Raw genomic sequence first — 22,776 nt, forward strand, 5'->3', positions numbered from 1 at the left:
GCGCTGTGGCTTATTTCAACTCGTAGCTAACGCAAAACTGCGCGAATTTCTGTATACATGGAATAAATTGACTATTGAGGTAAAGTGTTGGATGATTGATCAGTGCATCATTAAATCAGGTGAGTTTTTATTTTGATTGCTTACTACCGGGACTAAAAATACAATAAAGTAAAAACTGCAGAGGGCTGCTGTCGCTGCGACCATAAAGTTGTTGCGTACAAATCGTCAGATCCATTACTTGGTCCTCGAATTCCGACAAATTTTGTCGGGGAGGTGCAGGGTGAAGCCGTTGTGGGCAACCGGAAAGATTGTGAACTTTTTGCAAACTTTGAAATTAGCTTCTGAAAGGTAGATCTGTTTGATTTTTGGGTAATGGTAGGCAACTTAGTTTGAGGTGTATCTAAAGACAAAACAGCTTTAAATTGTTGTAAAATATCTTTGGACATTGGGCAATGTAGATACTTTGTAGCGTCGGCGTTCGTTCTTTCGGCGGGATCAGCAGACATCGATTTGCGTTCTAAATTGAAATATGAATAAAACGTAATGTCGTAAAATGTACTTGTATCAATTTGCTCATTTGTATAACAAACTAAGACGAATTTTATTTTATTTTTTCCTTACTTAATGTCGTAAAGTACAAATCCAAAAAGAAATTTAATTTATAATAATAATTCTATTTTAAATCTAAATATATATTTACAAATTCAGATACATTTATAAAAACAAATGTTAGCAGCTATTATTAAAATATCTGTAGATCTCCGAGAAAAGAAGGTCCAAAATACAATTTATTTAAAGGTATGTTGATTCACCTGCAATATAATAATAAACGTATGCATTACTTAGACATTTGTTCGAGAATAATGATTCAATGATATAATATCGATAAAGTGATTAATACTGTAATATTAACAATAGTTTCAATTTGCCAATGGGCAGATCCACTTCTCAAATATTTCGCAGAAAATGCATTTTGCTCTATGAAATAAGAGCAAAGAGGCGTTTCTGCATTAAACAAATTTTACTTATAAGACTTTCGTTTTCATGCTTTAAAGGAAGAAATCAAATAACTTGTTGGAATGAGCATACGCATTTGCACACATTTATTATATGCATATATTTCTTACAAGCGAATATTGTCCGGTCTTGCCCGAGGAAAGTTTGGTGCTATACACTTTAGATTTTACGTTTCCATCAAGTACACTGCGGTGGAATATTAAAAACCAACAGTAGCATATTAATCGCCACTAGAATAAAGAACCAACTGTCTTCATTAAGTTCTTATTAAGCATTAGAAAATAAGTTTAAAGCAAATCGGATTAAACCTGAATTCGAACAAATATCTTTGAAAATGAGTTTGAGGCGGAATGTTAAAACAAAAGTTTCATAAAAACATTTTTCTTGATTTTTCCAAACTGGCGAGTACAATTTCCAAAAACCCAGTTTCAGCGTGCACCTTCACCACATGCGGTAACGAGAGTAAAAATTGCAGCTTCATGGCTCTTACGATTTGGGCTGTACATTGAACACCAATCACTCAGTCAGTCGGTCAGTCAGTCAGGACAAACCGTTTTATATAAGTGATGAAATTGCAAAAACACAAATATGAAAAAAATTCAGATCGTGGAAAACTATAATCCACTTTCTTAGCAACCTATTTCCTTTACGGGGACTTATAATTGTTTTAAATCGTTGCACAAACCGATGTAATTCGATTATCAGCCTCGATTTTTTGAGCATAGATATTGAATTATAAGAGCAACAGACACAAAAATGACATAAAAATATTTACTAAAAACATACACGAATATGGTAACATGGACAAATACCAATTACGAATATAGAGGAATTATGCGAGAAATCAATACTTAGCCAACTGTGTTCCGTACATATATTAATATCGAACGCACTGTTCCTATTGGAGCTATATAATACAGTATTTCCCAGACTTGCCTGAAAACGGGACAACTTGTCGATTGTTGGAAACTCGTAAGGCGCGAGACTCAGCTGATGACGCTGACGCAGAATTTATTACCCAATTTCCCAGAGATCAGGGTATAAAAACCAAACATTTTTTCATATAAAAGTCAAGACGTTTTTAAAACAAAAAAATATTTTACAAAAAGAAGTCAATTATCAACCGATAGGTTCCTACGATTTTTTCTTGATATTCTGATCTTAACCTCAAATTAACATAATTGTTTTTGAGCCAATTATCAAAATTAACAAACTTTAAAAGTGAGCTTTTCAGTTTCACCTTGTAAACGAGTGCCTTGTAAAAGTAATTATAAGAAATCAACAGTTTTCCAATCATTTCTCGTGCAATCTCGATTAATTTAGTTTGAGAATAATTATAAAATATTAATAAAAATAATAACAATAATAATAGATATGTTAACCCACGCCTGTTGTAATCTGTTTATAAAATTCATAAAACTCAGTGATTTTACACCTTAACGAATTTAAATCGTTGGGTGTGAGAGAGTTCTCTATATTGATGAATTTTTCAGTCACAGGCCACAGCAACTAAAACAGGTAATCGAATTTGAAGTGGAACAACACTATGCAGCTTACTTGTACATCTTTGCAAACAGTACTATTTAATTTAGCTTTTATTTTTAGGTAAGGCTACAAAAATATACAGTGACAGGGCTTTTCTTTGAGCTAAAATTATACTCTTATTTTTAATTTAGTCTAAAACAATAACCGCTTTCTCGAACTTATCTTTAACAACATACACTGTACAAGCTTGTTGTTTTTACATTTTAAAAATAAATAAATAACATAATGGCAGCCAAAAAGTGTGGAGTGGTGTGCTATCACCTCTTGTCATGGTTGATGTTGATATCACCCCGGATATAAATCTGAAATTAAAAATGAAAAGCGCTCAATAAAAAGAAGAAAGTATGGTCTTTTGTTTGCATAATAGCATAGAGAAAAGTTACTAATCTATAATTTATCGTTAACTAATAAGGGTGTTAACAATGGAACTATACACTGTAGAAATTCATTGGTTTATATTGAATATCTTCAAACTATTTAGCTCTAATAAATCGACGTGTTCATACATGTTCATACACATGGATAGACGGAGAGATAGACTGACATCCATGACACGACGGACACTTTCATCTGTCTGTTACAAAAATTAACACATACATTGCATAAAAAATATGATAAAATGGCTAAAAGCTAATGCTGCCTCCAATTTCGCATAACCAGCGACAGTAGAAAAACTGGTTTACTCCAAGTTTGAGTGGAGCAATTTGAACGAGTTGAAAATATTTAATTTTCGGTCTCATTTTCTTCATGCGAGGAGCAAAGTGCATTTTAAATGTTAATGGTTGGTAAAAAATGCTTATTTTTCAAAGAATGAAACACCAATAATCGAAAGTTATTTACCAATATAGTGGAAATATAAAACTAATAAAATAAGAGAAAATAAACCTACCTTACAATTACCATTACACAAACAATAAGTCCTCTTGTGGGACTTTCATCTTAAAATGGATTCTTATAAAACAATAAATAAGATTTTTCTCAATAAGTCTGATTGGATGAAGTAAAATCCTCACTTATTTGTTGATTCTTCTTTAGTAAAACTTCCAAACGCATACATCTAAGCATTTTAGCCGAATCTTTTAAATTTTTACTTCCCACATCAAACAATAAAACTGTAATATCAAATATATTTATTTAAATTGTCAAGTCAGATTGTTCTCATTATGGCACACTAGACGTAGCCATATATGATAGAGCTCTTGAATAAATGTGCTGTCGCAGGTTTCGAAATTGATCTAGAGATCAAACCATTAACCAAGACCCAAGCGTTATGAAAATCGGCTAGTTTAATTTAACCTAGTTAAGGGAGTGGGAATTACGACCTATGTGTCTATATAGGATATTTAATAGTTGCCATTTTCACGTGAATTTTAACTAAGATTAATGTTTCCAGATAAGGATGACAAAATAGATGCCAAAATTAGCCAAAAGCGAAACTTTACGAAAATCGATTGACCTATGTCTAATACGAAACGCAGAGCCTTTTTGTCGCTGTTTTACATATTTAAATATAACGAATTTCTATTAAGTGCTCTACTCCTCGATTCTCAAGAAGTCAAGTAGGCTCTGCAGATTTGCACCCTCAGCTAGTAGTGTTGTGCTTTTTTTTTTGTTTTTTTTTGTGTGCTTTTTTTTGGTGTTTTTTTTTTAGTGTTTTTTTTAGTGTTTTTTTTTAGTGTGTTTTTTTTTAATGTTTTTTTTTTAGTGTTTTTTTTTGTGCACATGTACAAACATGTATGAATAAACAGGCCAACATAAGTATGCATACGAAAGACTAAAGCGCAAAATATTTTTGAACCGTAATTACCAACAAGGAAGCTTGGAGTTGTTATGTTTGGTTTCATTACTACCCCAGTTAATCGGAAACTCCAGCAGGTAAGTCCGATAAAAGCTACAGGTAAGACATGTACGTATATATTATCCCCACGTTCCTGCCTATCTTTTCTAAATATAATGTATATAATAAGGCCACAAATCTACAAATATTTCTTAGTCAATCTTCCAACAATGTGGAAAAGGGTTTTTGGTGACTACGCAAAAGACACTCACCACATTTTTTGATGACTCTGCTGCTTAAGGTAGATACAGCAGGCCTTAGTAACAATTCTCAGAACTCGGCGGAACATTGTTGAAATCTGTCTCCTTATGTAGGCCGGTTGTGCTAGCTCCATAGTTCTGTAAATTAAGATCTTGGAAATTCATTTTTTTTTAATACATAACAACTTACTCTGACTATAGATCGCAGAATAAATCATAAAACAACTTACAATATTGGTATTTAGTAGACAAACTTGGCTGTTACCAAACCTATTAGTTCTGGCTTGGATTACCATGATGAACATTTTTTTTTATTGTAAGAGTGTTGGACGAGTTGTAATGGGTTGTTTTGCTAAATATTTTTATAACATTCGAAGCGTTTTCTGAACTCAGGGACTTCACTTGTAGACTTAATACATTTTTGAAGCTAGCGATTGCCAGCTTCGCGGGGAGAATAATTTAACAGCAAGTACAAATTTGTCTGAAGACCACAACATTAATTATAAATAGGAAGATTGCTCTGGTCAACCTAACGAACTTAAATATTATTATATTATGAAATCGTACACAAATACCTTATATGTTTATATAAGTACATTTGCACAATCATATAAAATCCGTAAGGTATTAAACACGCAAATACGTAAATATTAAATAAGAGTGCAATCATTGCATATATTTGTATATCTCCGAAAAGGCTAATATTATCGATTTTTACTGATTTTATGGAAACAAGGCAAGTCTCTAAATTTTAGATTCCTAAGCTCATATTGTCTCTGACATCGGTACGTTAATACGGACGAACAAAGGTGCGGACACTTTGAACACTGTTAAAGCCAATAAATATATATATAGCTTATGGAAAAGGAAAAGGTTATTTTTGCCTGTTACATACAATTGCACAAGGCTATTATATTATTTGTAAATGCAAATACAGAAAATATGTATACCTCTGCAGAGGTGGGATAACAAATTAACTATTATATACCAATCTGGCACAGATACTTTTGAATCTCACAACAAACACCAGAAATTTGTTTAAAACGTCCCAAATTCCATCTTAACTTAAACAAAATTAAAAACACTTTCTGGTCATAGCTTAAAAATATTTTCAAAAACCTAATGCTCTATACATATAGTATATGTTATCTACAAATATAAAACTGATTGTTCTGAAACACAATCTCCGTGATCAACGTACTGTGCAAAAAGTATAAACGTGGAAATACAAAGGAATCTAATAAGAAATAAGGTGTTACGAGTTTATTTCGTGAGTCTAGCGCCCCATTAACGTTTGCTCCCTGCGAGAGTAACATTGGGTAGAGCGTCAGCCGAACGACTAAGGCATATCGCGCTCAGCGCACAAATTCTTCAGTGCTCCAGGAGAGAGAAAACAGATTTAAAGGAAAGTTGACAACCTTATTCACAAAAACCAAACACGTGAAGTGAAGCATCGTTCGCACAACAACTCAGTGGAAGTTTAATCGATCAGCTGATACCAATGTGGAGGATAAGAATGAATGGATCGTGGACGCAGTACCACCTACATTACCCAGAAATAGACGTCGAAACAATCACACCTAGTTTTAGCCACGCCAACTGGTTACACAACTGGTTAACCCACACACTGTGCGGCACGTGTGAAGCCCTCACGACTGACTGTTCGCAATTTGTGGACTATTTCAATATAATTCCAACAACAAACAAAGTTGCCAATAAGTGTGCAGACTTGCAGAATAATTTGCAGGCTGGTTTTAATTGACAATTATCATTCAAAACAAAGTGAAGACGTTCTTTGAATGATGGATAGAAGAATGTGCAAATAAAGGAACAAAAGTATTGTACCTCAGGGAAATAAGTATATGCATACAATTTATTAAAAAATCTGTTGTACTACTCATTAGTAACAAAATTAAAAGAAACTAATTATAATATGTTCATACAAAAAATAATAAATAATAAGACTTAGAAAATAAGTATATGTACATAGTACAGATTATCAATGTATTTTAAAGATAACAATCATTGGGTAAAAGGGGATAATGTATTTGTGCCAAATGTGGGTAACTGGCAAAGGGAAACATGCCCGACCTCGTTAAATATATATATTCTTGATCAGCATCAATAGCCGAGTCGATCTATTGATCTCGTTTATTCGCTGTTGCCCCACAGATGAGGCCCACCTATTAAAGCCAAAGCTTTATTTATGCACAATAAGATAAACTTCTGAAAAGTGCATTAAGATAGAAAAAAGAAACGATCAAAAAATCGGCAAAAGTTATTTTAAATAACGGCATCAAATTCCAAAAATTTCTGTATATGTGTAAAGATATACATTGATGCGCGTGTTTATTAAATTCTCCAAACAGCATTGCAAATGTGATTGTATTGTACTCTCTGCTGTTTGTACGTGCTGCTATTTTGATTCGTTTATTTTTCGTTGAAAATGAATTGTTGGAGTTGGTAGAAAAGGGCTCAGGGTATCCCCTAGTCAGGAACTCAAGACTAGAGCCTCTCATCTGTTTTATTAGTTCATATATTCGCCCTTGGCGAATATGACCTTATTTGGTCTTGTAGGCTCGGTGCTGACAAGCGTTTTAGGGGTCTATTTGATCCCTCTCTTTCAAACAACACTGTTGGAAAGTAGCATATTAATTTTTCTGGCAGTGTGATTTGGCACGCTGTTTTGCTGAAAGATTCCATCATCCCTGAACAAGTTACCCGCAAACTCAATCAGCTCAGTATCCAAGAATTCTATATCCAACATATCCAAAAGCTGACCAAATCATCAGTGAACTGCCAACAATGAAGTTTATCTTAAATCTGGATCTAGATCATCCAATTATTCATTCAAAAAAAGTATATTCAATCGGGAAGCGTTTTTGTTTTTCATTAAAACTGGATTACCTCCATACAAGACATGCCCTTTTCAACCACAAGTCGCCAAAATTTCAAGTCTCTAGTGTTCTAGATTCTAAGATCACCGCGTTGCATGCATACGGACAGACGTACATGGATAGATCGACTGGGCTTTTGATGCTAAACAAGAATAAATATACTTAATAAGGTCAGGGATGCTTCATTCTGCTTGTTACCTAAATTTGCACAAGCCCTTTATTTCAAATATAAAAATCTTGATTGGGAAAATCCAGGCAAGCCTCGCACTAGGAGCTGGGCAGAATACGTGACGGGAGGTTGCGGATAGTACTGTAACTTACTTACTATGAACTCCCCAAACGCAGTGATTTTTGCATAAGAGCTCGAGATTTGATATTTTTAACTTAGGTCCAAGTTTTTAATCGCCAATGGATTGGCACATATAGATGAAATCGATTAAAATAGATAACGATTTTTTTTTTTGAGCATATCGTGGAGCTTATAAGAACTAGTTACACCCAATTTTGAATAAAAGCCAGTCGAACGTTGGCTGTACAAACACTGACTGACTGATTGGAGGTCGGTCACCCGTTAAAAAAATTTAATAAGCAGTAAGGAAATCTATCTTAATAAAAATATAATTATTTTATATACATTACTCTTTGAGTAGGAGCTAGATAAAATTATTTGTAATTGCTATTGGTTTAAAGCAAAATGTTTGCCTTTTTTTGTTGTTTCCGATATTGATAAATTGGGTACAAGGTAAACTAAAAGTAATGATTGTAATTTTGGTGTTAGTAGGTGAACAGTTGACTCACCGGATTCCCAATCTTCATCTCCTTCTTCACCAGTTTGATTCAAGTCAGAAGATGATCGTTTGCAATTATTGTATGACTTCTGCTCGAAGATCTTATCCCCGCCAGAAAGGTTGGAAATATTACATCGATCAAATATACGTCGACTATCAGAGGTTTTTTCATACATTTTATTGTGATGCCTCCTTATTGGCACTTTATCGAATGGTATAGCGGACGGTTGATTAAAAATATGCAGCTTTTTGTTGTCCTTGCCTGACGAAGTATTACTAACGCTTAATGGGCATTTTGATGAAGACTGTTTTCGTTTAGATGTCAACGCAGGAAGTTTTGAGATAGTTGATTTTTTGTGTTGATTTTTAGTCTAACAAAAATACGTTTATATCTTTAGATATTTTTTTTCTAACACATTACACTTACAAGTTTTCTGTTATGTTCTATTAGGTGCGATTTTGTTTCACCTATTTCATCACTGGTATGAAATGGACCTTCGAACAAACGACTTGAGGACGGAGAGTTTATATCAGAACCCTCACTGTTCAGATTCTTATCATTATCACCAGGAAAAAAATCCGAGCTTCGATTATGGCTCCAATTATTTTCTGCAGACGGTTCAGCGTTTATACTGTCGAAGCATTTTTTTTCTTTTATAAATACAAGAGAGATCTGCAAGTACCAAAAAGAAAGTCAAGTTTATATTTTGTTATATATGTTTATACCAGCGGGTATTATCCGGCCATGCTATTGGCAAATGAGATTGAAACAGATCCGATGATAAACAAAAAAAAGACTATTTAGGACTTGAAATTATATATAAAACGGATCAGACGACACTTAAAGGTTCCACTTAAAAATCGTTGAACCGCAATTTCCACTGAGCAGGTCTAAACATTGCGAAATTTTCTTATGGATCTTTTTTTTGTTACGAGTAAATAGTGTTTAGTGTTTACCTTAAAATCCTCCGAAAACGATTTATGATCTTTGTCTTTATGTGCACCATCAATTTCAGATTTAATTAAGGTATGCGTAAATTTATCGGTGTTTTCATCGGTGCTGCTAGCTAAAAAATACAATATCAAGAAAACATTTAAAGCTTGTCACCACAGAATTGAAAAATCCATCCCACTTATGTTTAAAACTTATGTGCTAAAAAAAAATATAAATATAAATTCATACATACCCGCATTATTTTGCAAAAAGAATGTATTAACCCAGAAGTGGCAAATCATCTTCCTTGATGATTTTTGAGTAAGTTCGACTTTAATATCACCAGAAACTGTTAGGGGTGAATTACTTATATCCAATATAAAAGTTTTTTGAAAATCAATTGTCCAAGTTTTCAGTTCCTAGGTAAAAGAAGAAATAATATTCAATGAATCATAATACATGTACTTACTACATAAAACGAAAACAAAACGTGCAGAAACTGGTACTCATAATGTTTAAATAGATGTCCTGGGTAGATAAATGCGCTTCTATTTATTAACCTACCTATAGAAATTTCTGAAATTTTCTTAACAAAGCTGAAACTCTTAAATTTATTTATAATCGCTCCTTATGTTTGTGAAATAAGTTGAAAAGCACGTTAGGGCACTTGCAACAATCGATTAAGGATCCGAATATGTTGTATACCATAGATAACAGTTAACAACTGATAGACGTGAGCCTTCCAGAGATTAGTCACTTCAAAAAAGGAATCAGAAATTTTCAAGTATAAATTTTTCACACTGGAACACAAAGTATCGAATATACTTGCATTCTCGTTAAGTATACAGAGCTGCGTCTCCGCGGTAAACAACCAATTGCAAGAAAGCTGTACCCCAAACCATAACGCCATATAAGGAAAGTGTTCTCTTGGTATAGTACGACTACTCTGCGAGCGAAATTGGATTTTACATAAGCTGTACAATGTGTCTGTGAAGGTGAGCCTTCCTCCCAATAGGCCGATATGGTTTACTTTTAGTAGCTGTTCTAGAGGCTGCTCCAGAGAATTGCCGAGGTCGTTGCGTGTAGATAGTTTCCAGGTATAGTCGTCATACCTATTTGGGCTGCCTGTTGGAAGTATTTATGCTTATTTTGGTATTGCAACAGTATCTTGCCGTATTCTTGCATTTTTGACAGGTGGGACAATAAGTCAGCTACTGTTTCTTGCGAGTTCTCTTAAAGGAACATCATTGCCCGGCCAATAAACTAAAATTCAGACAACATATTAATTGCAATGTCGGGTCTCTGAGTTGTTGTGCTTATTCTTCTATTGGCCCCAGATTATTCGAGTAAATTGCGATCTTGATTAACTTCATAGTTCCATCTATCTCCCGATATATAGTCAAACAACCTAATCGGAAATTCGATATTTGCAACAAAGAGGAGGAGAGACGGACATGACTAGTTTGATAAACGGATAAACGAAAAGGTCTCTAAAACTGGGCAATTTGCTTCTTTACTTATTCAAGTCCAGAGTAAAAAGGTAGTTTATTCCAAACAAAAGCATAGAAACAAACGTATACATGGACTCGTTTACGTAGCCACGAACCCAAAGAAAGTATTTGCTTGATAGTATTAATTGTGTTTTTTTTAATATAATTTCACATTCAAAACCCAAACATGTTAGATTGTTTTGACAAATGTGTATACTTACATGCGCCTTAAGTTTGTCTGTTGAAGAGTCTTGCCTGTCAGAAATTGAACATTGCACTGTACCAAGATTATGCAAGTAATTTGTCTCGGTAAAACGGATTTCACAAATCTTTAAAAAATGAAAGAAAAAAATTATATGAGGGAATCTTACAGACAAATTGAAATGCATACTTACATAAAGACTTATTACTTCATATCGTACACCTGGGATTAAATTTGAATAATACTGAACATATCTACGTTGAGATGGAATTGTAACTCCTTTCCGGTCTTTTGTACGTTTTTCGTCATAATAGGCCAACGCATCATCCGCTGTTTTCTTCAATTTACTATGGACCAAATATGCACATATCATTGTACCTGTTGAATATAAATTTTCAAAAATAAAGAACTTTATTTTTGTTAAGTACCTAAGAAATATGGAAATCCACATTAAAGATGGTGCTAACTTTTTAGGTCTTCTTCAATACTCAAATTAGACTTCGAATCGATGGCTTTGATTTGGATAATATCGTTAAGATTAAGAAACATATAACCAACATGTAATACATTTAAAGTCAGCTGAAAACGCTTAAAACGTTTATTGACAGGGGTTGCAAGAGTCGAAAATACTCGATTAGAATATACCCTACTACTTCATTTATCTTGCATATTCCGACTAAAGGTATATGCATATACAATTATGTTGTTGGACATTGTAAATACAAACATAAACTAGCCAATTCACGTGTAACATATGGCAATGGCAACTACAGCCTTTGCACACGTGATAATAGGAGTGAGTGATGAACATTGCACAGTTTAAACGGCAAGGAGGTAAACAGAAGTTGCACCTTTGGTCAAACTGCGCTCTAAGACAGCTTTAAAAAAAACTAGACCTCAAAAAGTACAGTATTCAAACTAACATTCGTTAGTTCTTTTGTGAACCGAGTTTATAAAAAATTCAAAAGTAATACTGTAATATAAAAATACAGTTTTGCTTACCGGTTCTTCCTTTTCCAGCTTTGCAATGCACGGCTACGACATTTAACGGGTCTCTGTTAAGCCAGGAGTCAACGTCATGACAGAAACGTTGTATCAGCTCAATGGTAGGAGGGTTATGATCCTCAAATGGGTATGTTGCAACTCTCTAGAAATGTAAATTTGTATGCAAACTTTGACAATATTATATTTTTTATATCTAACCCTGTGAAATTTATTAATGTCGTAGCTCCGTTCTTGACATAAATTATATATTCTGTAATGATCTCCGTGATTTTCCTCCAGAAATTTATAAACATCATCTAGGCGATTTCGGTAAATGCCTTCGAATATGTCTGGCGCAGGATACCCCATCGCAATAATATTAGGGCATATATCTAAAATAAGAGGAATAAAACACATTGGTAATCATATCCTAAATTTTGCCCATGTGTATTAGTATTTTTTAGGGTACCATTTTCATATGAATTTTGACCAAGAATAACGTTGCCAGATATAGATTCCAAGCTGGTTAAGTGGTCATACCAAAAATTCAAACCTTGTGGAAGTCGGTTGAGTTTTGACCAAGTTATGGGAAGTGATATTTTTACCTTTATCTATATAAGATATATTTCAATGGGTTCAGGATATAAAAACATTGTTTTTCTTTAGTCATGCCATTAAAAAATATATTTTGAGCTATTTAAAAAAAAAAAAGCTCGATTTAATCTTCATTCAAAATTCTGTCTAGCTCGATCCCATTATAAAGAAAGTTACACCTTTGTCGCCATATGTCCACAGTTGCGGGTGAAATCGCAGAAACCACTGTGACACGCATTCATTTAGTCTTTATGTAGTTCTCGGAAAATAAGTTACACAAAGGTATATGTCATTTTCATTGTGATGATCCGTCTTCAGTACAGTGCTAACAGTACAGTGCTAACAATGGAAAGATCCACTGTGTTCCACAGTGTTCAGGAGTGGCCCAAAGTAACAGCTCTGTGGCACACCAGACTGACTGCAGCGAAATTCCGATAGGGATTGTCTGACCACTACGCTTGGACTGCCAGGAACAGTGCTAGCCCCCTCCAGAGCTTTTCGGGGAACACCGATATAAGCTTATTAAAGCTCACGCTTTTCCGAGGCAGTCATCAACATGATGTAGGCAACAAGAACGGTGGCGAGACGGTAGATACACCGACCGGATGATAACAGCAGCACCATCGCGGAGACGGGCACTTAGGTAGTTGATTTTCCAACTTCGGGGTATTACAAATGAAGCTCATTAGACATCGCTGATAACGACGTCGGGATATATTGTATTGGTACGCTGACTTTCAGCTAATTTAGCCAAGAAGTTTGTGTTGGCCAGCCTGTTAATCCAATGACGGATCAGCAGATAAGATGTCATTGGGAGCGCCTGAGATGTCAGTCAAGCATTACGAGCTGAGACAACAGAGAAATCTGACTTCCCTTGAAGTTGAGTCTCCAGCAAAGCAAACACCATCGCATCATGAGCTCCAGATAAGCAGAACTTTTGAACCAACTGCACCGTTAGCTCCGTTGTACCGATATAACGGTTTATTAGCCTCCTGTCGGCGGTTGGGAGGCTTGGCTGCTATATCGCTATAGCGGGTGATCTATTCAAAGTACGACTTTGCACAGAATGGCAGGAGCTCCGTTTTACGTCCTAAAAAGCTAATTCCATAGGGAGATCCTTTAGGTCAACGACCATATCCAAGGAATATTTTCTTAGAGATCAGAGTGTACTTCTCTGATTCAAAACGAATTTTCAGAAGCTTGTATTAATATCCATTCAGAAAGCCAAGCAGCACATTCCTTTTGGTAGATGTAAGTGAATTCTCAAAAAAAAAAACCTATGTGATCGATTAATTACAAGATAAAATAGAATATCCGATAGACCCACCAGGCATTATTATTAATATATAGGGTAATATATGGAAAACGTTTATATTAAATAGTTTTAGGTATTTTTATGGAATCTCTTAAAATGATGCTGTTTAATATGGTTTGCATATTGTTAACCATTAATAATATATAAATAATATTGCGAAAGTAGTTCTTACACGAAAGATCCAAATTAAATCCTTTTTCCTTGTAGCGTCTGCGTTTTTTGCTCACAACATTTCGTAACGCATTGGACATTATAGATATTGTGTTTGCCATATTGGTCTCCAAATATGATGATTGTTGTCTTTTATTAATTATAATTTGTTTTTTATTATAACTATATGCTTCAATTTCTGTTTCATTATTAATATGTCCCGTCATATCAATATATTTATTACAAGCGTTCCTGAATAAACCATTTTTGTTGAGAACATGCAACACCTGCAAAGATTATAAAAATTGTTAGAGTATTACCAACATAAACTAATTTACATTTTCTATAAATATGGAAGTTACTAATGCACAATCAACTACAATACGAAGCTAAAGTTTTCTCAAGTCAATAGGGCTATGGATGGGCATACACTAAAACAGCCTTGTAAAAATACACCCACTCAAGCACACACGTTGCACGCAGCCGTGCTCCTTCTTCCAACTGCTCACTGTATGGATGATAAATTTCTCAGTTACAACTTATTATTATCTTTATGAAATCTCTCTTTTTTAGACCCTTTTTTTAAACGTTCGTACATGCACTACCGCAAATCTACACTGATTTAAACTATATATATATATATATATAATAATAATATATATATACATGATCAATATAAATATAACTTTAATCACTAACCACTAACCATATATCAATTATAATCCAAACAAGTAAGAGGTCCTAGTCGGGAGCTCCAGACTAGGGGATACCCTGAACCAAGTCAAGTTTGGTGACTCTAGCTCTTATTATTTACCAAAATTGCCAAAAAAAACAGGATATCGATATCGTACTTTATCGATTGCTTGGAAACGGAGTGCGTTATCGATTATCGGAAAACAAACTCGATCTGCACAGGCACTAGGAGCACCTACATTTACAATTTCAAGTATCCAGCTCTTATAGGTTCTGAGATCCTTGCGTTCATACATACGGACAGATGGACAGACGGACTGACGGAGGGAAGGACCGACAGACAGACGGACATGGCTAGATCGACTCGGCTATTGGTGCTGATCAAGAATATATATAGTTTATGGGGACGGAGATGCTTCCTTCTGCCTGTTACATACATTTGGATTTTGCACAAATACATAATACCCGTATACCCATTTTTAATGGGTTCAGGGTATAAAAATAATGAGAATTAATAAAAATAATAACTAATAATTCAATTTAAGTAAATTTTGTATTAGCATTGATTCTCATCCAAGTAAACCGCAGTGGCAGTCTGCAAAAATAAAAGTTATTAGATAAGGTGCGCTAGGGGATACACATGTATTATTTCTTCATCTGCCCTTACAATAAAAAGTATTTAAGGTAAAATTGTATTGTCATAGAGCATGGATTAAGGAAAAGTATTAAGCGTCGATCATAAGTAACACAATTTTCCGCTCAATGTAGTCGAAAAAAAAAAAAAAACTTTGAGCACCATCGACCAGCTTTGCTGAAGTCTGGCGTCTGATTTTGTTGCTCGTGTCAACATCAACACGTTGCAACTTCCCCATTCGTTTACCTAAAGAGCGAAAAACCAAGCTAGAATTTTTGCAACCAAATGTCCGCGCGTTCTCTTTCTTCTAGTGATGAGTTCGCCGAGCAAGTTTGAAAATGGATTTCTCTTACTCCAGCCTTAATAAGTATATGGACTGGTGTTCCCCGTCATTGCTCTGTTATTGTTTCTTGCCTAACGAATTATTCGCGGGGCATCTGCAAAATCGCAGGAACACGTTTTGGAGGTTTAAGCTGTCTTTGTGACTGAGAATGCGTCTTACTTAGTCTGTTGTGCCCGGCAATTCAAGTTAACCATTATTAGAAACAATTTCGTACTGCGCGGGTGGATCTTAGGAGGACCTACGTTGAACATCAAGTCCATAGCTCTTAAAGGTTCTGAGATGGGCGCGTTAGTACGAATATTACTGGATCAACTAAGCTGTTGATGCTGACTAAGAATATACGGACTTTATGTTGTCGGAATTCTTTATTGTGCCTGCATGTATATTAGCGGATGTCACTAACGTTCCAGCATACACAAAAGATTTTCGTCAAGGTGCGCGAGATTTGCAGAAGTCATCCCCTACGCGGCATTTCTGCTAATCTCGGGGTGCACTTGTTTCTGAAGTCATATTTAATATTTAAACGATCCACTGACAGATTGTACGGTGGAGCGACTGCGACATACATTTTTCGCAATTTCTGAATAAGTTTTCCGTTGTTTGAACTGCATAATAAAAATAGGCCGCCGTTCCTCCACGCAGTTTGGACCAATATATGCTGTCGAACTTATCAAAAATGCTCCATTCTACAAACCTACGCCAAAAATGCCAATGTATACATTCGAAAACCACCGTTGCACTTTTTGGCATTTCGCATGCAGCTAGGATAATAGGAAGAAGAAGAAGCCAAAGAATATTTTAGTGTCTGTACGAAGACATTATTGGTAGGATGCATATTGTGGGTATGCGAAATCGAAGCGTATCACCGATCTTAAATTATCGATTAAAAGGATACCAAAAGGGTTCATATAAACTAGTCAAATTGTTAACACTTTTTAGTAGCTACTAAGATTTAATTGCACATTAAACAATTTTTTGAGCTCAGCTCTATAAACAAAATTAATCGTTCGGAAAGTGAAATTATTTGCTATTCAAAGTAGCGCCACTGGATTTAAGCCTAGGTATACGATTTTGAACAATTCTTGAAGGTTTTTTGAACGAACTATATATGCATTTGGTAACATACATATATTAACTTGCATGTTCATTTGCATTTAGCTATCAGAACACATATGTATGTACACACTTATGTGTGTGCCTATGTATACATTGTTCATTTTAAACAAGAGATTAAGGAGATTCTGCGAAACTTGTAAAATACTTACATATAACAAATTATGGTTCTTTGATGTGCACTACAAAACAATCCATATACATAGCCTCATAATGTACATAAGACACTTGTATGTGTAGCATAAATACATATGTATAGATATATATATGTACATATATATTTATATGTATATATATGTAAATACGCAACACTCACACACTTTTAGAAATACATGCAAGTACATATACCAGCAGTCTCAAAATTATGACAATTCTAAGGGAATAGCAAGTATGTAAGAGAAAAACAAACTACAAAAGTCGTCACCAACAAATAGTTAGAATGTCAAAGCAAATATAGACAATAAGTTCAACTCTTTCTTGCATATAAACTTCATATGTTTAATTTGAATTGATGTATGTACATACATGTAACACACTACAACTCCTTTTTATCGCCTTCAGAAGATTTAACACTGATTTTATTCAATTTTGGGCTGTTTTCATTGCTATTAATATTTGAGTTAAAGATGTCAACATTTTTGTTATGGAATTTAAACTTTGTTTTTTATCGCTCATATATACATATATCACCAGATAATCACAAATAACGAATTTGACATTATTAGCTTACGATCATAAAATATAATAAAAAACCTAAAGAATAGCCCATGCACTTTTAAGTAAATTCTCGAGTTGTCTGTCAATAATAATGTCTAACATGAACTGCACAGGGTGATTCAGTCAACTTTTAATGGTACTGAGTTGTATCGAATCGTTCTGAATAAGTTCAAATGAACTACTTATTAATCTGAACGAATGAAGGTCCAGTCTATCGTTAATCGTTCGTGAGTCCTGTTATCATTCGTCTTGTACCTTCGAGTCGCAACATTATTCGCTAAACCATTCTCATTCGTTTTGATCGTTTGAGCCGTAAAATCGTTTTAATGATGTAGTATTTAAATGTAATATTTATTATTATTTTTTTCGGAAGTGAACCTTCATTTTTGATCATTACTCGAGCATCTCATAACCGATAAAAGAACTTTACGCGTCTTTAATTTTTAGAAATTTTATTTAAAAATACTTAGTTTTTCAACTAAATTCTTTCGCGAATTTTTATACTTCGTATATTTGGGAACTGGTTATTACCTCTCAATAATTTCACGTTCGATCATGTTATCGAATTTGACTCGGTTAAGCGGAATGTGGAACATTCGCATGTTCCGAACCAAAAATATGTCCACGTTTCGGCGACTGGAGAATTTGGGCTCTACCACGAACTAAAATAATGTTGTCACCCCTTTAGTGGACAACGACGCTTCTTAAACTCAAAATTGAGAGTATTATTTATGAAAGCTTGCTTATTAGCACACGTTTTCAACGCAAAATAATATCTATGGGAATTTTGATCAAACGAACTGCAAGTAATTGAATTTTGGTGCTAGATGCAGGAGTAAACGCTAAATATAATTGTCTATCACATTTTCGTCAGCACGGCTTAAGTCGCGTAAATAGACCTAATTGCAGTTTAGATGGTTTTGTTATTAAATTAACAGGGACAGAGAATTTCTATTGTAAATACTCTCTTTAGAATTATATGGATAGTATTATTAGCAGTAGTAAAAGGGGGTCTCATCCGAACAACCCACCCATGTGCTAGGCATCTTGAGTTTGTATTAAGAAGGTTGGGTGAATGTGGGTGCCGGGAATTGGCTCTCTGGAAAAGCTATTTCTCTGGCAAACGTGCGTGTACTATAGGGAGGTGTGAATGTGGGTGGAGATGTGATTTATGACTGCCCGCTGGGTTTTATCTGTGACCCTTTCACGTGGGACCTTGCTGGGGCAGCTCTAGCAAACGAAGTGCTCGGGCCGATCCCGTCTTGAGATTGAGAGGAATATGGGTATGGGAAAGTGTTGGGATCAGTCCGGCAATAAACAAGACGGTGTCAATGCTAATAAAGGGGAGATCGACCACCCATTGTCAGACTGAATGTAGTGAATGTGTGGTATGCAAATGAGTTGAAATACCTTAGCATAACCTTCGGCGAGAGGATGTGTTTCACTCCTCATGTCATATGGCTGCAGCGACATGGGAGCATGTACTCTGTCAGTGTTCAAGGTAAGCCAATCTTCGAGATCTTTGGGATATGGTCGGATGTGGAGGTTAGTGTCTAGCGATAGGATTAGAAGAATTAATGAGTTTGCTATAACTTCAATTTCTAGGCGACGTTGGCAATTAGAGGAAGGTATTGTGTGTATGATGATGGATAGTAGAGAAACAAATGCGAATGAGGGGTACCAACATAGGGAGGAATGAGCACTTCATTGAACATTATGTTTGTGCGGGACTACCAGTCCTCAGCTTCATGGGAGTAAATCTGAAAGTATCATTTTAGGCTACGAGTTCTGAGCAGAGGACTGATCTGGTACCACAGGCGTTAGCGAACTCAGACGCGATCTCGGCCCTCTGTTCCCTCTGCCATAGTCTGGTGGGACTTGTTGGGGGCACTAGCTGGCCGTCTAGCGGTTTAATATATGATCAACTAGTAAATGCCGTCGTACGGAAGAGGAAGGAATAGACCTTGCTCTTTAAAGTGAAAAAACCATGTTTATGAACATAGACATTTCGTCAGTGTTTTACCTTTTGGGGTAACCAGCCCTTAACCTTTTTGTTATACAACCGGGAGTTATACAACCGGGAGCCGCCATCCACGGAACAGAAGAGGTTTGAAAGGGACCTCGTGCAAATCCAAGTTAGAGGACACAAACAAAAAGTCGTGTTTTTAATTGGCGCCTGCGGAATTGATGTTCCACGGGTGATTGACGCTGGCTGATGCTTAAATTAATCCTATAATAGAAACTATTGGAATGAGGTAGAATCCTCAGTACAATGCATACGATTATTCTCTGGTTGACTCATTTAGTTCGTTAATAGCAATAGCATCTCGATTGTTTGACCCGGTAGCATTGTTGTGTCCGAATCAACCGCCGAATCGATATAGCCATGTCCGTCGGTCTGTTTATATGCAAATTAAATTTTTTTATCAAGATACCTTGACCAAACGAAGATCTTATTAGTTTTGCTATGCTCCTCGCATATAGGTTAACATAAGACAAAAATAAGAGTTTAAATTGGACACTGATCCCTATGAAACAATGTAATTGTAATTTGCTGAAGCATATGGGAGATGCACGAGGCGCAAGCTCATTATTAAACTGGCGGACATCCGACTAGGGCTAGCTTCTGATAGTCCAATATTTGTTGACGCCGTCAGTGCAGTCAAATATAATAAAGTTGCTAATATTTGGCAAATAAACTCGCCCACAGTCCGGTGATGACTCATGTTTATGCAAAGCCTTGTCAACATCGAACCGCTGTCAATGTGAACGATCGGTCGAAAAGTAGATACATGTAAGAAAAACTATTTTGCTTTTCAGGATATCTTGAATAAACTCGGAGTTTATTAGCTTTATTATGCCCCTATATATATATATGCATAAGTGAAAAATTCTAACATCGGAACACAGTATTGCTGCTAATTGCTTATATCAAAAACGTTTTTTTTTACCAATATATCTTGACCTGACAAACTATTCTACTAGGCTGCATATATATATATATATATATATATATATATATTATAATAGCTAGACTATTCTCACATAACTGCAGAACCGCAAGGCAAATGTTTGCAAGGGTATTAAATCCTTTAGATAATCTAAGTTCTCATTTTAAATTTATGTGCACGAATGATAATATAAAAAAAATATATAAGTTCTATATACTATACTCTGCGTACGTAAGTATGAAATATGGATTTGACTTTATTAGATTTTCGTATTCTAGGCGTTCAAAAACTTATTCCATATTGATTTTTCTTTTTAAGTATATGTAACTTAATTATTTTTTTATAGTTGGCTAATTTAATTCTTAAATTTGAATATATAAAAATTTACTTTGATGCAATTTGTATGTTAAATAAATAGTATTCGAATATTTTTCCAAAAGCTGATCTCCTAGCATAGAAGTAAGTTTTAATAGAATGCATTCCTTATTGATTATAAACCAAATCTTAAAAATTGTTTTTAAAATATGTATGTACATATTAGCAATGATTTCATTTGGTAGCTGGGTCGTATCAGACGTTTAATATTGTTCTATTAACAGCTGCAAATTGAATGGTTGGGTTTTAGAATCGATGATTGCCCACTGGTGACCGAGATCTGAAGCGTCCACCACCTTGTCCTCCTCCATTCCGGCCATAGCTGGATCCACTAGATCCACCACCGTAACGGCTGCTTTCCCTTGCGCCATTATAGACATCGCGACGACTGAATCCGTTAGTACTTCCGTCCCTGGCACCGCCATAGCTGGCGCTTGAGCGACCGGAACTGTAACTGCGATCGAAATTGCGACTACTGGAGCTACTGGAGCCTCGCTGTTGTCTGAATCCGCCGCTGCTACTGCTGTTTGTTATGCTATGTCTGCCGACATCGCTGCGGCGTCCTCTGTCGCCAGGTCCACCTCGCCTGCCTTGCCGAGGTCGACCCTTCGAAATTTCCACGCGCAATTGAGAGCCCAACAGTTCTGAACCATTTAAAATGTCGCATGCCTTTTCGGCATCATCACGATGCTCGAATTCAACAAAGGCAAATCCGGGCGGATTGAATGCAATCCATACTGAATTCAGTTTTCCATACTTTGTAAATTCGCCTTCCAAATCGTCCTTCTTAACTTTATCAGTTAAATTACCGACATAAACTCTAGTCCCCCGTTGATCAGTCATTTTGTATAAACAATGATATCTTTCTTTGTACAGATAATTATAAATCAATATTTTCTGTACTACACTTTAGATCGCTTTTTGTATGTACATCAAGAATTCTCATTCAGGGTGACCATATCTTATTAGCTATTTTTACCGTATAAACTAGTGCAACCAAATTAATTCGAGTATTTCAATAACATTTCTTCAACAACTTTTCTGTCAGGCTACCCTCCTTTTGGAACGGTGGAATGAACAAATTTTCTCTCATATCTATTATTGTGGCAGGACACAATCTTAGTATTGACATTATTTATTTTGATTTGTGCACATTTATGTTCAGCGAATGAACTTAAGGGATAAACTTGAAGCCCGTTTATCTCGACTAGCTTGACTCTTGTAGTTCATCCTAAATTAATTAATCAAAATTCTGCGCAAGACATGATATCATTATATCAATTGTTGCTATATCACTCGTTGCATCGGGTATTTTTTTAGTACAATAATATATTTGTTGAGTATTTGAATATTATCGGCAGAGAAGATGGATTCAATATTTATCAATGACTCCATAGATCCTTAGGTTAGTCAGAGAACCGCCCTCAAAGAGCCGGATGGGAAGCCCAAGTTAGCAATAAAAATGTTCGAGTACAAACGAGAACAAAAAACCCTTACTTATATATACATATATGTAAATACTAAGCCTCTTTCTTCACCACCGAGATTTTCAGTCGAGGCAAAGTATTGTCACAAGCCTTCTTGAAGCCAACATCTGAGTGGCTCAAAAAAGGAGCAATCTTCCAGGACAAGCGTTTAGCATGAATACAATTTCTCAATTAATAAATATGACTAGTCCATTCCAATCTCATATATTGACATGAAGGTTCACATATATTTGACTACACAGAAGATGTTAAGAAAGGCACTCACCCCTTTTCATTATATTGGTGCTTTTCCAGTCAGTATTATTTGTTTTTTCACTGCAAACGGCGGCAGTTTCGCCACTCTTGCGCAGCATAGCGATTGACTTGCTGCAAAAAGCAGTTCGAACGCAATAGTTCTCGCTGGTTCTTAATGAGTCAGTTATTTTTGACGAGCCCTGAACAGGATCCCGACTTCCACGAGTGGTGTGGGGATTTGCTTGCACCTCAAATAGGGGGCTATATCATTACCCG

At 35.4% G+C, this 22,776-nt stretch overlaps 2 protein-coding genes across 9 annotated transcripts; both read right to left on the bottom strand.

Moving 5' to 3' along the window:
- Positions 1-549: 549 nt before the first annotated feature.
- On the bottom strand, positions 550-17,559 carry Pten (phosphatase and tensin-like protein). Of its 8 annotated transcripts, XR_011416540.1 has the most exons (13): positions 17,262-17,559; positions 13,976-14,240; positions 12,114-12,286; positions 11,913-12,057; positions 11,104-11,288; positions 10,930-11,037; positions 9,472-9,637; positions 9,242-9,351; positions 8,712-8,957; positions 8,295-8,655; positions 4,612-4,751; positions 1,954-2,864; positions 550-812 (listed from the first exon to the last, which is right to left on the bottom strand). XR_011416540.1 is itself a non-coding variant. In XM_070208751.1 (11 exons), exons 1-10 carry the CDS (start codon positions 14,178-14,180, stop codon positions 4,657-4,659), a joined length of 1,794 nt encoding a protein of 597 aa, XP_070064852.1. In that variant the 5' UTR covers positions 14,181-14,240; the 3' UTR covers positions 550-812; positions 4,612-4,656. The 8 variants fall into 8 exon arrangements, 4 of the variants coding, with proteins under 4 accessions (XP_070064852.1, XP_070064853.1, XP_032294632.1 ...); XR_011416539.1 differs by lacking the exon at positions 17,262-17,559 and having other exon boundaries at positions 4,612-4,737; XR_011416537.1 differs by lacking the exon at positions 17,262-17,559 and having other exon boundaries at positions 1,890-2,864.
- A 3,052-nt stretch (positions 17,560-20,611) lies between these two features.
- Rsf1 (Repressor splicing factor 1) lies at positions 20,612-21,738 on the bottom strand. Its single transcript, XM_002052360.4, has one exon. The coding sequence runs from the start codon at positions 21,620-21,622 to the stop codon at positions 21,026-21,028; it is 597 nt and encodes a 198-aa protein (XP_002052396.1). The 5' UTR covers positions 21,623-21,738; the 3' UTR covers positions 20,612-21,025.
- Positions 21,739-22,776: the final 1,038 nt, after the last annotated feature.

Source organism: Drosophila virilis, chromosome 4 (genome assembly GCF_030788295.1).
Source record: "Drosophila virilis strain 15010-1051.87 chromosome 4, Dvir_AGI_RSII-ME, whole genome shotgun sequence".
NCBI classification, from domain to species: domain Eukaryota; kingdom Metazoa; phylum Arthropoda; class Insecta; order Diptera; family Drosophilidae; genus Drosophila; species Drosophila virilis.